The sequence below is a fragment of the Cetorhinus maximus genome, chromosome 9 (genome assembly GCF_964194155.1).
Source record: "Cetorhinus maximus chromosome 9, sCetMax3.hap1.1, whole genome shotgun sequence".
NCBI lineage: Eukaryota > Metazoa > Chordata > Chondrichthyes > Lamniformes > Cetorhinidae > Cetorhinus > Cetorhinus maximus.
The window spans coordinates 17,649,842-17,667,338 of NC_135887.1; the positions used below are offsets into that span (position 1 = coordinate 17,649,842).

Consider the following 17,497-nt stretch of genomic DNA (forward strand, 5'->3'; position numbering starts at 1 on the left):
ACACACTCAGGGTGGTTGGTGGGATGTGGTGTGGGGCAGGGGATATCCAAACGAGAGATGTAAAATAACTGAAACAAAAATAAAAATACCTGGAAAAACTCAGCAGGTCTGACAGCGTCTGCGGAGAGGAACACAGTTAACGTTTCGAGTCCGAATGACTCTGGGGGTGGGACAGATAGAGCTGGATAGAGGGCCAGTGATAGGTGGAGGCAAAGAAGAGATTGCCAAAGATGTCATAGACGAAAGGACAAAGGGGTGTTGACGGTGGTGATATTATCTAAGGAATGTGCTAATGGGGACATTAAGGGTGGAAAGCAGGACGAGCAAGGTACAGATAGCCCTAGTGGGGGTGGGGTGGGGGGAAGGGATCGAAATAGGCTAAAAGGTGGAGATAAAACAATGAATGGACATACATTTAAAAATAATAGAAATAGGTGGGGAAAGAAAAATATATTAAAAAACTATATATTAAAAAATATAAATTATTGGAAAAGGGGGGATAGGAAAGGGGGTGGGGATGGAGGAGAAAGTTCATGATCTAAAATTGTTGAACTCAATATTCAGTCTGGAAGGCTGTAAAGTGCCTAGTGGGAAGATGAGGTGCTGTTCCTCCAGTTTGCGTTGAGCTTCACTGGAACAATGCAGCAGGCCAAGGATGGACATGTGGGCTTGAGAGCAGGGTGGTGTGTTGAAATGGCAAGCGACAGGGAGGTCTGGGTAATGCTTGCGGACAGACCGAAGGTGTTCCGCAAAGCGGTCACCCAGTCTGCATTTGGTCTCTCCAATGTAGAGGAAACCGCATTGGGAGCAGCAAATGCAGTAGACTAAATTGAGGGAAGTGCAAGTGAAATGCTGCTTCACTTGAAAGGAGTGTTTGGGCCCTTGGACGGTGAGGAGAGGGGAAGTAAAGGGGCAGGTGTTGCACCTTCTGCGGTTGCATGGGAAGGTGCTGTGGGAGGGGGTTGAGGTGTAGGGGGTGATGGAGGAGTGGACCAGGGTGTCCCGGAGGGAACGATCCCTGCAGAATGTCGCCAGGGGTGTGAAGGGAAGATGTGTTTGGTGGTGGCATCATGTAGAAGGATTGGACGTCCATAGTGAAGAGGAGGCGGTTGGGGCCAGGGAACTGGAAATTGTTGATATGATGTAGGGCGTGAGAGGAATCGCGGATGTAGGTGGGAAGAGACTGGACAAGGGGAGAGAGAATGGAATCAAGATAGCAAGAAATGAGTTCCGTGGGGCAGGAACAGGCTGACACGATTGGTCTACTGGGACAGTCCTGTTTGTGGATTTTGGGTAGGAGGTAGAAGCGGGCTGTCTGAGGTTGGGAGACCATGAGATTGGAAGCTGTGGAAGGAAGATCTCCAGAGGAGATGAGGTCAGTGACAGTCCTGGAAACAATGGCTTGATGTTCAGTGGTGGGGTCATGGTCCAGGAGGAGGTAGGAGGAAGTGTCTACGAGTTGACGCTCAGCCTCTGTGAGGTAGAGGTCAGTGCACCAGACAACAACAGCACCACCCTTGTCAGCAGGTTTGATGACAAAGTCAGGGTTGGACCTGAGAGAACGGAGTGTGGCAAGTTCAGAGAGAGACAGGTTAGAGTGGGTGAGAGGAGCAGAGAAATTGAGACGACTAATGTCACACTGACAGTTCTCAATGAAAAGATCAAGAGCAGGTAAGAATCCAGAGGGAGGGGTCCAGGTGGAGGGAGAATATTGGAGGCGGGTAAAAGGGTCTGTTGAACGGGGAGAGGACTCCTGCCCAAAGAAGTGAGCACGGAGATGAAGGCAGTGGAAGAAGAGTTCAGCATCGTGCCAAGCCCGAAATTCATTGAGATGAGGGCGGAAGGGTATGAAACTGAGTCCTTTGCTGAGCACTGAACGTTCAGCATCGGAGAGGGGAATGTCAGGGGATATGGTGAATACACGGCCGGGGCTGGGATTGGAAGACGGGATGGGGACAGAGGGACAGGCAGGGGTGGAGGGTCCTGGATGGGTGTTGGTGTCGATGAGTTGTTGGAGCTTGCGTTCCTTTGTACCTGAAAGAAAGAGACAAAGTTTTTTGTTGAGGTGTCGGATGAGACGAAGAAAAAAGTAAAACTGGGGGCAAGGACAGCTTAGAGATGGGGTGAGTCAGTGCTGCTGGAGGGAGAGGTCGAGTGTGTTCATTTGGCGGTGATAACTGGTTTATTTTTTAGTGAAGGCTTGGAAAAATGGAGAATTCGAAACAATTAAGCTCTGACAATGTTGTCCAGGCCGGTGGAACCTGCGGTAATCCATTCCTGAGGAAAATAAAGGGATTGATCCCCACCAACGTCTGGCAGGGGGCAAAATGTATTTCTAGACTGGCTGGGCCAGTGGTGAGTTTACACCCACCTAATATCCCACCAAATCCTTCACACACTGCGCTCTCCAGAAATATATCTAATTATCTACCAATCTCCTTCAATAAACTTGTTTACACTATCAGTTTCACTGAATCTATTAACAAAATACCCTTCATTGATTCCAATTATACTCCATTTTCTTGAACCCATTTAGAAACTCTCTTTGCCTGTTAACTTATTCCACAACTCCCTACCTAAAGGATGAAAATCTCCTGCTTGCCTTTGTTTTATTGCTTCAAAGACCATAGTTTCTAGTTTGTGTGTCCTGACATTTGAACCCTTCATTAGCGAATGATTTGCCTGGATCAACTTCGTCACTTCCCTTCATAATCTAGAAAACCTCAATGAAATCATTTTAAAATTGTGTCAGCTTTTTGAAGAAAGAAGACAATTGCTTTCAGTAAGAAATGTGGTTGGTTTAATAGATTACAAGTATTTTTTAAAGTTTAAGAATATTATCAAAATAAAGTGGCCAGTCTATATTATTTATCATTCATTTTCCTTTGACAGTTTTTGTCACAGCTGATGATGCTTCTAATAAATGTTGTCAACTCCACATTCTGTGGACATTTAGGAAAAATTGAGTTGGATGCAGTTAGTCTTGCCTCAGCGGTGAGTTTATATTCAGAATGTGCACATTTATTCATCATAATGTATCCTCTATAAAATAGTGATGGAATTGCAATGCTTCCGATCAGTTTGAAGCTTAGTGCCTTTACCAGCTGATGAAATGCTCCTTGTGAAAAAGCCTGGGCGTTACCTGCTGCTCTCAATGGAAGGACAATGAGAGGGCAGCAGTTGCTTCAGTGGCCCTAGGCTAAAGGACAGAAACACCAGCTAGGAATCCCAGCTCATCACCATCATCAATGAGCCGTACTGGAAGTCCGATGTGTGTGGACATTGGGTGAGAATGAGATTGGGCTCAGTCTGAATGCTCTTCATGGGCAGATAATCCTCTGGCAGCCACTTGGATCACACATGAGGGCTGGTCACTTGTGCAAGGCATTCATGGGCTGCTGAGGCTCATGGAACTGTATCAACAACAATAAGATTTCATTTATCTAGTGTCTTTAAGGTGGTAAAATGTCCCAAGGTACTTCACTGGAGTGTTAACAGATAAATAAAAAATTGACACTGAGTCTAAGGAGACATTGTGATAGAGGACCAAAATCTTGGTCAAAGAGGCAGATTTTAAAGAGTGTCCCTAAATGAAAGGAGAGAGATGGTGAAGCAGAGAGATTTAAAGTGCTGATTCCAGAGGTTTGTATCCAGGCAATAGAAGGCATGGTTGCCAACAGTGGGGTTAAGGAAGTCAAGGTTGCACAAAAGGCCATCATTGGAGGAACACAGATTTCTCAGAGCTTTGGAGGGATGGAAATGGTTACAGATCCAGGGAGTGGAAAGGCCAAGGAAGAATTTGAACACAAGGATAAGAATTCTAAATTTGAGGCACTGATGAATCAGTAGCCAGTGTAGGTCAGTGAGCACAGGAGTCATGGGCACCACCCCCATTGATTATTTTTGTTACTGAGTGAGTTATTCATTTAATTGTGTGGGACCTTTACTTCTTTTCTATGGCGAAATAACTTGAAGACACTGATGTCAAAGAAAAGCAGTTCCCATTAGGCAATGGTACAAGGACTAGGAGACATAGGTTTACAGTTTTGGGAAAGAGATGCAGGGGAATGTGAGGAATAACTTTTTCACTCAGTGAGAAGTTATGTCCTGGGACTCTGCCTACAAGGGTGATGGAAGCAGAGATAACGTATGATTTCAAAAGGAAATTGGATGGACACTTGCACTAAGTAAATTTACAGGGCTCCAGGGATATAGCAGGGGAATGGGACTTATTGGCTTGCTTTAGAGAGAGCTGGTATGGACTCAGAGGGCTGAATGCCTTCCCTCTGTGTCATAATGAGTTTATGTCTCTATGATGTGTGGTCAGCCTTAACAGACTGCTGTGCAATCGTGTGGCTTAGATGTACGTGGTCATGGGTAAAGGGGATTTTATGTGATTCAGGATATGGGCAGCAGAGCTTTGGATGGAAGAGTGGGTGGAAGATTGGGTGCTGGCCAAAAATCATTGGAATAGCCTGAGCCTGGAGCAAACAAAAGTGGATCAAGAGTTGGTAGTAGACAGAAAGGAGAAATGAAAGGGGAAAGAATGAGAAGCTATCAACAAAATCACCATCATTTATATGAAAGTCACATCTTGTATTATTTAATGGCATGCTGGTGACATCTAGGATGATATTGCTAAATGCTTCCTTTTCTTTATTTCTTTTGGACAGGTAATAAATGTATCGGGTGTCTCCATAGGTGTTGGGTTGTCTACAGCATGTGACACACTCGTATCTCAGGTAGGTGCAGCTAACTCCAGGCTGTACAAAGAGCATTGATGTCCTCTTAATGTAGCAGAAATATTTTGTTAGGTCAGAGAAGAATAAATCTTTCAACAGGCCTTGAGAAACACAATTCCCTGTGTGAATTTGACCCACACAGACCAGGATGTACCAGATGTAATTGCTGGACTGTCCTGGATTAGCTGGTCTAAGCTGGTGCAGTTTGCCTTAGAGGCTGAGGATAGGAAAATGATCCAGTGATTCTGAACAGGTAAGAACTTTGGAGGTGAAATTCCACTTGAGAGGAGACACAAAATAGTGAACAGCAAATTTCATTGAAAGAAGATCGGGAGAACACTTTAACCAGTGATTTGAAATGCTGAGAGGGATAGACATTGCAAACGCCAGCATTTAATTGAATGGAATAAAAACAGAAAATTCTGGAAAAGCTCAGCAGGTCTGGCAGCATCTGTGAAGAGAGAAACAGAGTTAATGTTTCAAGTCCGTATGACTCTCCTTCAGCGCTGAAGAGAAGTAGAAATGTGATGGATGGTTTAGTTTAATTAAATGAGCTGTGAGCATAAAATTAAAGGGTTTGACGTGATGAAATGGACATTGCTTGGGTTAAAAACAAAACAAAAACAGAATTACCTGGAAAAACTCAGCAAGTCTGGCAGCATCGGCGGAGAAGAAATCAGTCAATGTTTCGAGCCTTCATGGCCCTTCGGCAGAACTGCAGCATAGTTTCAACAAGGGAGAAATATAAATTGGTTAAAGGTGGGTGGGGGGGGGGGGGGGGTGGAAGAGACACATTGAGGGTGTGGTGTGAGCAGATAATAATCAAAAGATGTCACAGACAAAAGGGTCAAAGAGGTGTTGAAGGTGGTGGTCTTTGTCTGAGAAAAGTGCTAATTAAGAATGGAAAACAAGATATTCAAAGTACAGCTCTAGTGGGGGTGGGGTGGAAAGACTAAAGGTTTTAGTTTTAGATTTAAAAATAATGGAAATAGGTGGGGAAAGAAGAATCTATATAAATTATTGAAAAAAAAAAGCGGGTGGGGGGGGAAAAGAAACGGGGTGGGGATGGGGGGAGGGGGAGTTTAAGATCTAAAGTTGTTGAATTCAATATTCAGCCCAGAGGGCTGTAAAGTGCCTAGTCGGAAGATGAGGTGCTGTTCCTCCAGTTTGCGTTGGGCTTCACTGGAACAATGCAGCAAGCCAAGGACAGACATGTTGGCAAGAGAACAGGGTGGAGTGTTAAAATGGCAAGCGACAGGGAGGTTTGGGTCTTTCTTGCGGACAGACCGCAGGTGTTCCCTCCGGGACACCCTGGTCCACTCCTCCATCACCCCCTACTCCTCAACCCCCACTTATGGCACCTCCCCATGCCCACGCAGAAGATGCAACACCTGCCCCTTCACTTCCTCTCTCCTCACCGTCCAAGGGCCCAAACACTCCTTTCAAGTGAAGCAGCATTTCACTTGCATTTCCCCTAACTTAGTCTACTGCATTTGTTGCTCCCAATGCGGTCTCCTCTACATTGGAGAGACCAAACGCAAACTGGGCGACCGTTTTGCGGAACACCTGCGGTCTGTCCGCAAGAAAGACCCAAACCTCCCTGTCGCTTGCCATTTTAACACTCCACCCTGTTCTCTTGCCAACATGTCTGTCCTTGGCTTGCTGCATTGTTCCAGTGAAGCCCAACGCAAACTGGAGCAACAGCACCTCATCTTCCGACTAGGCACTTTACAGCCCTCTGGGCTGAATATTGAATTCAACAACTTTAGATCTTAAACTCCCCCTCCCCCCATCCCCACCCCATTTCTTTTCCCCCCCCACCCGCTTTTTTTTTCCAATAATTTATATAGATTCTTCTTTCCCCACCTATTTCCATTATTTTTAAATCTAAAACTAAAACCTTTAGTCTTTCCACCCCACCCCCACTAGAGCTGTACTTTGAATATCTTGTTTTCCATTCTTAATTAGCACTTTTCTCAGACAAAGACCACCACCTTCAACACCTCTTTGACCCTTTTGTCTGTGACATCTTTTGATTATTATCTGCTCACACCACACCCTCAATGTGTCTCTTCCCCCCCGCCCCCCCACCCACCTTAAACCAATTTATATTTCTCCCTTGTTGAAACTATGCTGCAGTTCTGCCGAAGGGCCATGAAGGCTCGAAACGTTGACTGATTTCTTCTCCGCCGATGCTGCCAGACTTGCTGAGTTTTTCCAGGTAATTCTGTTTTTGTTTTGTTTTGGATTTCCAGCATCCGCAGTAGCTTTTAGCTTTTTGTTTTTATCTTATTGCTTGGGTTAAGACCAGCTCTCCCCATCCTGCAGTGCAGGGAATGTCTGGAATAGAGTCTCAGCTAAGTTGTGAGTGTTTTGTTGATTGAGAGATGATTAAAGTCTGTGACCACTGAGATAGTTGCTGAGGTGTAAGTAAAGTGGTTCAGATGCACTTGCGATCTGGACAAACCTGGCAGGTTAAATGCTAAACAAGATTAGTATCCAATCATAATGCTTTGGTTAAGAGAGAGAAATATTTTAATCTTCTAATTTTTGGATATGTTATTGCCGTTGTATATTGTAGAGAAAAGTGGCGTCCATTAGAATGTGATCTATGTTGATCAGTATTGATCCAATTCACTTTGACTTTTGTGCTGATTTTCAGACATATGGCAGCAAGAACTGGAAGTGATTCTCCAAAGAGGGATTCTCATTCTCATGATAACCTGTTTTCCCTGCTGGGCCATCTTCATAAACACCGAGCACATTTTATTGGCTTTCAAACAGTCTCCTGCAGTGGTCAGGTTAGAATCTTACTTATGTTTTATTATCACTGTCACTGATTCAAAATCCTGGAATGCCCTTCCTAACAGCATTGTGGGCAGATAGTGATGTTCTATGATTTCCCTCTTGTTCCCAACATCTTTTATTTTTCTTACAGGTTAACGCACTCTATGTGAAGATATTTATTTCTGCTCTTCCCGTAAGTAAATTATTATAGGTAGGAGGCACATGCAGACCGCTCATTAGACAAGTGAAGTCTTTCCTTACCGGAAATGTAGACGGACGAAGGGATTCCAGTCAGCAAAAATCGCAGTGGATCCAGTCTGGAAAGATCCATCAAGCCAACGTTATCAACATGGCCCCCTAGCTGACCTCAACTGAGAGCCATAATGACTCCGTGCTCCATGGCTAGATAATCGAAGGAGTCTTGAACAATCCAAAGTCAGGTGCCATCAGAACTCTAGCACCTCATCCAAGTCACTGTTTCCCATGTGTGAGCTTAAGAACATAAAAAGTTAGAGCAGGAGTAGGCCATTTGGCCCTTCTAGTCTGCTCTCCCTTTTAATAAGATAATGGCTGATTTCTACCTTAGCTGTACCTTCTCACACTATCCCCATACCCACTGATTCCCTTCGTATCCAAAAATCTATCGAGATCTGTCTTAAATGCACACAATGACTGAGGATCCATAGCTCTCTATCACAGAGAAATGCAGAGGTTCACAACCTCGAATGAAGAAATTTCTCCTCACCTCAGTCCTAAGTGGCCAGCCCAAGAACACAAGAAATAGGCGTGGGAGTAGACCACACGGTCCATTGAGCCTGCTCCGCCATTCAGTATGACCATGGCTGATCTTGGGCTTCAACTCCACTTTTCCACCAGTTCCCCATATCCCTTAATTCCCTGACAGACCCAAAATCTGTCTATCCCAGCCTTAAATATATTCAATGATGGAGCATCCACAACCCTCTGGGGTAGAGAATTCCAAAGATTCACAATCCTTTGAGTGAAGAAATTTCTCCTTATCTCAGTCCTAAATGATCAACTCCTTATCCTGAGACTGTGTCCCCGTGTGTTAGAGTCCTGGATCAGTGGAAACAATCTCGCGGCGTCTACCCTATCAAGGCCCCTTCAGGATTTTGAAGGCTTCGATGAGATAACCTCTCATTCTTTTAAACTCCAGAGAATATAAGCCCAATTTATTCAGCCTCTCATCATGGGACAACCATCTCATCCCAGGGACCAATTTGCTAACTTACTGCATTCCTTGTGCAAGCACACTCAAGTCTCTTTGAACATCAACTCACCTTTTAAAAAACAATCTGTTTTTCTACTCATATGACCAAAGTGAATAACTTCACACTTCCCTACATTATAATCCATCTGCCATCATGTTACCCACTCATTTAACATGTCTATATCTCCTTGCAGCCTCTCCAGGTCCTCCCCACAGCACAGAAGGTGAGCATCGCTGGCAAGGCCAGCATTTATTGTCCATCCCTAATTGCCCTTGAGAAGGTGGTTGGTGAGCTGTCTTCTTGAACCACTGCAGTTCATTTGGTGTAGGTACACCCACAGTGCTGTTAGGGAGGGAGTTTCAGGATTTTGACCCAGTGACAGTGAAGGAACAGCGATATATTTCCAAGTCAGGATGGTGAGTGGCTTGGAGGGGAACTTATAGGTGGTGGTGTTCCCCTGTATCTGCAGTGTCCTTCTCAGCGGTAGAGACCATGGGTTTGGAAGGTGCTGTCGAAGGAGGCATAGTGAGTTGCTGCAGTGCATCTTATACATCATCTTGTGAATACTGCTGCCACTGTGCGCTGGTGATGGAGGGAATGCATGTTCAAGGTGGTGGATGGGGTGCTGATCAAGCGGGCTGCTTTGTCCTGGATAGTGTCGAGCTTCTTAAATGTTGGAGCTGCACTCATCCAGGTAAGTGTGTTCCATCACAGCACAAGCCTTATAGATGGAGGGCAGGTTTTGGGGAGTCAGGAGGTGAAACACCCACCACAGGATTCCCAGCCCCTGACCTGCTCTTACAGCCACAGTGTTTATATGGCTGGTTCAGTTTAGTTTCTGGTTAATAGTAACCCCCAGGAAGTTGATAGTGGGGATTCTGCAATGGTAATGCCATTGAATGTCAAGGGGAGATGGTTAGATTCTCCTCTGTTGGAGATGGTTGTTGCCTGGCAGCTATGTGGTGCAAACATTACTTGCCACTTATCAGCCCAAGCCTGAATGTTGTCCAGGTCATGCTGCACTTGGACATGGGATGCTTCACTGTCTAAGGATCCTCAGATGATGCTGAACATTGTGCAATCATCAGCAAACATCTCCACTTATGACATTATGGTGGAGGGAAGGTCATTGATGAAGCAGCTGAGGATGGTTGGGCCCAGAACACTAACCTGAGGAACTCCTGCAGCAATGTCCTGGGTTGACATGATTGACAACCAACAACCACAACCATCCTCTTTTGTGCTCGGTATGATTCCAACCAGTGGAGACTTCCCCTCTGATTCCCATTGAATTTAATTTGTTAGGGCTCCTTGATGCCACACTCCATCAAATGCTGCCTTGATGTCAAGGACAGACACTTTCACCTCACCTCGGGAGTTCAGCTCTTTTGTCCATGTTTGAACCAAGGCTGTAATGAAGTCAGGAGCTGAGTGGCCCTGGTGGAACAGTAACTGAGCATCAGTGAGTAGGTTGTTGCTGAGTAAGTGTTGCTTGAAAGCACTGTTGATGGCACCATTCATCATTTTGCTGATGAGCGGGCGTACACTGATGAGCGGGATTTGGGAGGATTGGATTTTTCCTGCTTTTTATGGCCAGGACATACCTGGGGAATTTTCCACATTGCTGGGTAGATGTCAGTGTTGTAGCTGAACTGGAACAGCTTGGCTAGGGGCATGGCTAGTTCTGGAAGTCTTCACGACTATAGATGGGATGCTATCAGGGCCCAGATAGCCTTTGCTGTATCCAGTGCCTTCAACTGCTTCTTCATATCATGAGGAGTGAATTGAATTGACTGAAGACTGGTTTTCTGACACTGGGGACATCACAAGGAGGCTGAGATGGATCATCCACTTCTGACTGAAAATGGTTGCAAGTGCTTCAACCTTTTCTTTTGCACTAACATGCTCATGGGCTCCCCATTATTAAACAGGGAATATTTGTGGAGCCTCCTCCTCCTATTACTTGGTCAATTGTCCGCCACCATTCATAACTGGTTGTGGGGGACTGCAAAGATTTGGTCTGATCCATTGATAAGGAATACATATTGGCCAGTCACCAGAGAGAGCTGCAGTGCTCTTCAAACTGATCCCATGGGATCATTGCATCCAAATGGCGGGCACAAGGGATGTTGATTTAACATCTTCTCTGAAAGGCAGCACATCGACAGTGCAGCACTCCCTCAATCCTGCACTGGGAGTGTCAGCTTAGATTTTTGTGTTCAAGTTTCAGGAATGGGACTTGAACCCACAATCTTCTGACTCAGAAGTATGAGTGTTACCAACTAGCACCATAATGCAGCATTAAGACTTTGAGTTCTAGATAGCAACAGTTTGGGCCATACAAGACCTGAGCAAATCATCTACAACCACATTGACCATAACCCCAACACAGGTCTGGCTCAAATTTTCAAAGGCAGTATGAATGTAATTTTCTCTTTTTCAATGATTGATACACTATGTTCTGCTATTTATTTTCAATATTCTTTCTTAGGCAGCATTTCTTTATGACTTAGAGACCAGATACCTTCAGAATCAGGTAAAGTCACTGTATGTTGGAATGTGCATGAAATTATTTTAATAATTATTGCAGTAAGATATAGTTTGAGAGTCTTCGGTTTCATTTTCCTTATTTTGATTGTCAACTGCAATTGGACAGTTAATTCAAAATATTAGAGGAGTTAGTTTGGAAAAAATAGCTATAATTACAAAATATTTCCAGCACAGAAACGGCCTATTTGGCCCAATAGAACCATACTGTGTGCAGCACGAGCCCCTTCCCACCCTTCATCACTTAATCCCATTAACATGCCCTTCTATTCCTTTCTCCTTCATGTGTTTATCTAGCTTTGCCTTAAATGGGTCTGTGCTGTTCACCTCAATTAATCCTTGTGGCTAAAGAAATGAAACTAGTTCCTCAGCCCAAAGGGATCTAGTGGGGATCATTTCGACCTTCATTGCCTGGTCAGTAATCGGGTGGAGTCAATCACCAATGTAGAACCCGCCCAATTCTCATGTCACTGAAATCAAAGGGATAAAATCGGGTGGCTTCTACACTGCGCAGGCCATTATCGCCCAGACTGTGAATGTGAAAATTACCATAGTGTCTTTTTGTTTTTAATGTCAGTCTATTGCTCTCCAGCCAAATGCTAGAAGACAGCACCTTAGTGTTGGCATTTTGATTCTCAATTGCTCCAATGGGGCGATGTCCGACCTTCTTTCAGTCCGTCCTCATGATGTGGACAATGCTGGCAAAGCAACAGTATCAGGAATGAGCTTTAGCTTTAAAGTTTAAGTTTGATTTGTACTTCTGTATCTGTGTGTTAAGAAAGGTCAATTGAGTTTTAGTTTCACTTTAACAGGTGTTTGCATTTCTAATGAGACTTTTATGACTCCTAAGGAGAAGTTAAACTAACACAACAGTAGAAAACTGGCTGTTGCTTAGCAACAGGGGCCCAGAGAGGCAGGTCCCTCCCACAGGCACACACACAGAAGAGAAACAGCAGTTTGTTTTGGAAGCTGTTGGAGTTCAGCTGGTTTTGAAGACAGCTGCCAAACAGAAGCCACCTAGAAGGGATAGATAGCCAGTCCCAAGCTAAAATTGGTTGAAAGCAGCTGCCAGAGAGAGACTGGAGCAAGAGGGACAGATAACCAGTCCCAGGCTAAGGAAAATACCCAAAATTCCAGGGGAGTGGAACAGGAGGAAGTCCCCAGCAGACCTTCTAGTCAAAGGAAGGTTAGGAACCTGGAAAAGGTCCTGTTAAATGAAGTTAAGAGTGAGGGGCAGAGAAAGGCTCCAAGCCTCAAGTTTAAAGCTTCAAGCTGCAGAAAGCAGATTTAAAGCGAGAACAGCTTGCAAGAGGCAAGAAGATCCAAAGAGACGGCTGAAGGCCTGTAACTCTTTGCTATGGGCGTGTGAAGCAGTGGTACTATTGACGGTTAAGTCGGTGAGAGAGAGTGCATGGAAGAAAGCTTGAATGCATGTGGTGACCCAAGGGAGAGGAACATCAGAGAGAGTTTTAAACCCTGGAGATGAACCCTTGCAGAAAGCAACTGAGAGAAAGCGTCAGTGTAGGAAAAGATTCCAAAGCAAATTCTTGGAAAGTGGAGATTGGAAACTCTCATGTGAAAGACAGAATTCAGAGAGACTGGTTGGCTCACAGTGTGACAAGTGTCTGGGGGGAGTTGATGAGAGATCCATAGCATCTGGTTGAGATGGCACCTGGTTTCAGAGTGTGGTGTCTCTGACCACAGGGTGCCATAGATTTACATGGACTGTGCGCCTGCTGGGAATATTAGAGTATAAGATAGCTTTTGTAACTTGTGTTATCCTTACAAATCTGCATATATCTGTAAAGGTATAGTTGTGGGTGAAGGAGTATTGTAATATAATTCATATTTTCTTGTTTAATAAATGTTTTATGCTTTTGTTAAAAGTTCATTGGCTGACTCCAGTGGCTCTGTTCACTAGCCCCTCTCCACGTACCTAAACAAACAAATAAGAGTTAGGGTCTATCAAGCTTGGTTCCACTCTGGGATCAGGCTTGTCAAAGGGTAACCTTGGCTGCGATCATAACAACAGTTCATCCTTACCCTTAGCCTCCTTAAAAACACTGCAGTCCATGTAGTGCTGCTGCTCCCTTGATGCTGTTAGGTAGGCAATTCCAGGATATTGACCCAGGACACTGAAGGCCAGCTACTCATGTCCAAATCAGGATGATGTGGGACTGGAGCAAACCTGCACAAGCTGGAGTTCCCATGACATTGTTGCTTGTGTTTTTTTGGTGGTCGAGGTCGAGGTCATGGGATTTGATGGGGAGCTGTACTGTAAGCTGGGAGCTGTACTATAAATTGGTGTGAATCTTCAGGGTATCTTTTAGACAGTAGATACTGCAACAACCTTCAGTGCGTCAGTGGTACAGTGAGTATAGGGGAACCAATAAAGCAAGTCAAGCTTTATGAGTGTTGATATAATTGTCTCCCTCCAGCTGACTGTTCAATGTTTCACCAGATTCATGGCATTCATATAATGGAGAGGTTTGAAGGGATAGGAGATGAGTCACACTGCAGAGTGCTCAATATCCATTCGGTCTTGTAGCCACAGTGTCACTATGGCTAGTCTGATTATGTTCCTAGTTGGTGGGGAGCTCTAAGATATCGTTGTTGCTGTATTTATAGTTGTCAATGCCATTGCACACACATGCGTACACCTGTTAGGGAGAGAGTTATCAGAGGAGGAACCCTTACATTCCATTATTTATTGATTGTGCAATTGCTGATTCCCATATAGAGAGCGCTGAATGGCAGCATCGTGGGAATGGTTGAATGAGTCACTTACCAGAGAGATAGCAGGCTATTGAATAAACCAGTAGATTCAAGTCTCCTGCACTCTGGGGGAGCACAATGATAGATGGAGTAATTCCCTGTGCACAGGGAATTTGATGATTTAACAGCAAATGTGAACACGTCGACCACACCTACAATCAGAGAAATTCCAGCGATGAACCTAATCCAAGTGAGGGAAAAGTAATCCTCTTAGATCAGGGGCACATTGTACCCCAAACATGGACATTGGGAGAGCAGTTGCACCCTTTCTTGCCCTATCTTGGCACCATGCCACATACCCTGTTTGTTTATTGAAGGGCAGTTCCAGGAATGACTTTATTGTTTTGTTCCCACCTCAGGGGATCATCATGCCTCAGGTTTTCACTGGTCTCATAGTCAACATCCTCAACGCTGCCACCAATTATCTCTTCCTCTTTGTGCTGAAGCTGGGATTGCCGTAAGTAGCAAACAACTTTTAAAAATTTAATGTCAAATATATATTTGAATCCCAGTTCTGATCAATTAATCTTTCATTGAACAATGAGCCAGGCTTTATTTGAAGCTGCCTTTAATATGTGAACTTGTTCCCCAGGGGCTCGGCTGCTGCCACTGTTATCTCTCAGTACTGTCAGGCTATCCTCCTGTTTGGATACATTCAATGGAAAAAGTTGCATGTTAAGACCTGGGCAGGTAGGTTTCAGGGAGGGTAATTTACACTTTGAGCAATGATGTGAAATGTTCGATATCCAATTAACCCAGTATACCCCTCGATCAATTCCCATTTCCAATGAAATCCACAGAAAGAATCATTGGATTGGAGGTCTCATTCAATCCCCTCTCTGTGTAAAATACTCACCTGTTTTGAAGGCCCTTATTTATTGATTTAGTTCCTACTTTTCTCTCTGTCTCTGCCTTCCTCTCCTGGTTCATGCTCTGTCACATTCCCAGACTCTTGCACAAATGGCCATGCTCTGTGGTGTTCAGACATGGAGAGTCAACAGGTTATCGGCCACAGAGTAGACTATAGGAAAACATGTCTCAGATACCTGGGGCCATCCAGAGCTGCCACAATCTCACACAATGCACGTACTACGACTGCTGTTTCCCACAGATTGCAGAATCACCCCTAATATGGCAAAAGAAACACAGAAAAAACCCAGGTCCAGTTTGAAAGGTGAAGAGAGCTGGATGATACGAATGTTTTTCTGTCCATCGATCTTCCTTTCTCTTTATGTGCTTTTCCGACACTTCCTATACTGTGTTAGTAACTCCATTGTGTTTTTTTTAGGTAGGATGGTCTACTGACTGCCTACAAGAGTGGGGCCATTTTACACAGCTGGCAATTCCTAGCACGTTTATGATATGTATTGAATAGTGGACATTTCATATTGGAACATTCCTTGTAGGTAAATAAACTTCCTCACTGCTAAGAAAAACACACCTTCCAGTGTTGCTAAGTAACTGAGAAGCTAAGAGGGGTCAGGGCAGTGGTGGCGTAGTGGTATAGTCACTGGAATAGTATTCCAGAGACCCAGCATTCAAATCCTACTACAGCAGATGGTGAAATTTGAATCCAATAAAAGTCTGATGATGACCACGAAGCATAGTCAATTGCTGTAAAACCCATCTGGTTCACTAATGTCCTTTAGGGAAGGAAATCTGCCATCCTTACCTGGTCTGGCCTACATGTGACTCCAGGCACACAGCAACGGGTCTGCCCTCTGAACAAGGACAATGAGAGATGGGCAATAAATGCTGGCATAGCCAGAAGTGCCACATCCCATGAATGACTGAAAAAAGTCAACAAAATGCAGGGCCAGTAAATACACTCAAATGAGACAAACAAAGCTTCTCCATTAGGGCAATGGGGTTTACAATGGTTCACAAGCACACACAATATGAAGACATGGGGGGAGATATTTACCTTGGCTGGTGTTGTACAACAGTGAAGACTTGGTCCACACAATTGCCTTTTCCGTGGGGTGTAAAACTCACTCACTCACTCTCATCCTTTTCCTCTCTGCACAAGTTAAATTTCATCCCCACTGTCTTCCCTTCAGTCAAATCACAATCCACGCTTCCCCATACGCAGACAAAGCAAGGACCAAATGATAGGTCATAGCAAGGTAACATCAAGAGTAATACCATAAGATAGCCAAATCAGTAGAAGGCAAATAACCAAAGAAACTGAAGATTAAACAGCAACTATAAAACCACACAATGTATCATTAAAGGAAGAGTTTAAGTGATAGATACAGGATATGGCCCAAGGTACAATTAAATCTATATGGAGCTTTGTCCCATTGACCTCACTGGGAAAGCAAAACCATAGGAGTCTATTTGGTAAATCAAGATTTCCTTTAGGTTACCACTTTACAAATTGTGAACCACAGCAGACATTAAAATCTACGCTTGATATAAGTTGGCAATGTGATCCAATAATTTATGTACTTGTTAATTCATGTATCCTTGCTGCAGAGGAACATGATTAGTTTCCTTCATCAGTGCTTGGTGGCTGGTTGACTTTCTTTGCCAAAGTTGCCGGGTGTGGAGGTGGGCTAGGCGAAAGGCTGACTTCAGTATCCAGCACTTTGCCCCAGTTGCAAAAGAAAACAATGAAGCAAAATCAGACTTCTAGCTCTCATTCCCTCACACCCCTCAACCTCCACACACTCCCCATGCCTCATCCATGCCAACCCATGCCACCTCATACAGCCCCAGTCTCCTCCATGGCTCCTCATACCCTCCATGCCAACCTATGCCCCTCCACCCACCTCCAATGGCCCTTTATAGACCCTATGCCAACTTTGTGTCAACTCATGCCAACCCATGCCCCCCACCCACCACCCCTTGTCTTACATTGGCCATGCCTAATCACCCAGTATCCACCATGGGCAGACAGCTTGATAGTTCTAATGAGTTTATCCACTTTTTATACACATACATGACTAATTTTAACAATCCCAAAGGGCAGCTTAACTCTCCCAAAGAGCACCTTACCTCTCCCAAAGGTGTCATCAGACCTATCCAAAACGTTACCCTACCTTTCCAAAAGAGCACTTTACTCTCCAAAGAACTCTGCTAACTTTAGACTTTCTCCTACTAGGTCTAAAGTGCACAAGTTGTGTTTTAGACATCCCACTAGTGAAAATTGGATCTGACTGAAGGCAGCTGCACTTTAACAGTGAAACAAAAAATATGCAAAGTACAACCTACCTTTGCCACCCTGCCTCCGTCGTCAAAAATGGCGGGTACTGGGTTTGGGGATAGGGTTTTCCAAATCCGACCTCCAGCACCATTTTGGATAAGCTGGAGACCCTCCCCATCATTGCAAAAATTCAGCCCTTAAGAGTACGAGGAAATGACATAGAACTTCAAGCTTAACTAGTTAACGGCAAAGAGTGATGCCAATCT

At 44.5% G+C, this 17,497-nt stretch overlaps 1 protein-coding gene across 1 annotated transcript in view; it reads left to right on the forward strand.

The window, feature by feature from the left end:
- Positions 1-2,208: 2,208 nt before the first annotated feature.
- LOC144684291 (multidrug and toxin extrusion protein 2-like) overlaps positions 2,209-17,497 on the forward strand; it is a 63,841-nt gene continuing 48,552 nt past the window's right edge. The window contains 10 exon segments of the mRNA XM_078547919.1: positions 2,209-2,355; positions 2,893-2,994; positions 4,674-4,742; positions 7,405-7,426; positions 7,429-7,547; positions 7,684-7,726; positions 11,257-11,297; positions 14,443-14,540; positions 14,676-14,773; positions 15,376-15,489. Coding sequence (XP_078404045.1) covers positions 2,209-2,355; positions 2,893-2,994; positions 4,674-4,742; positions 7,405-7,426; positions 7,429-7,547; positions 7,684-7,726; positions 11,257-11,297; positions 14,443-14,540; positions 14,676-14,773; positions 15,376-15,489 — 853 coding nt within the window.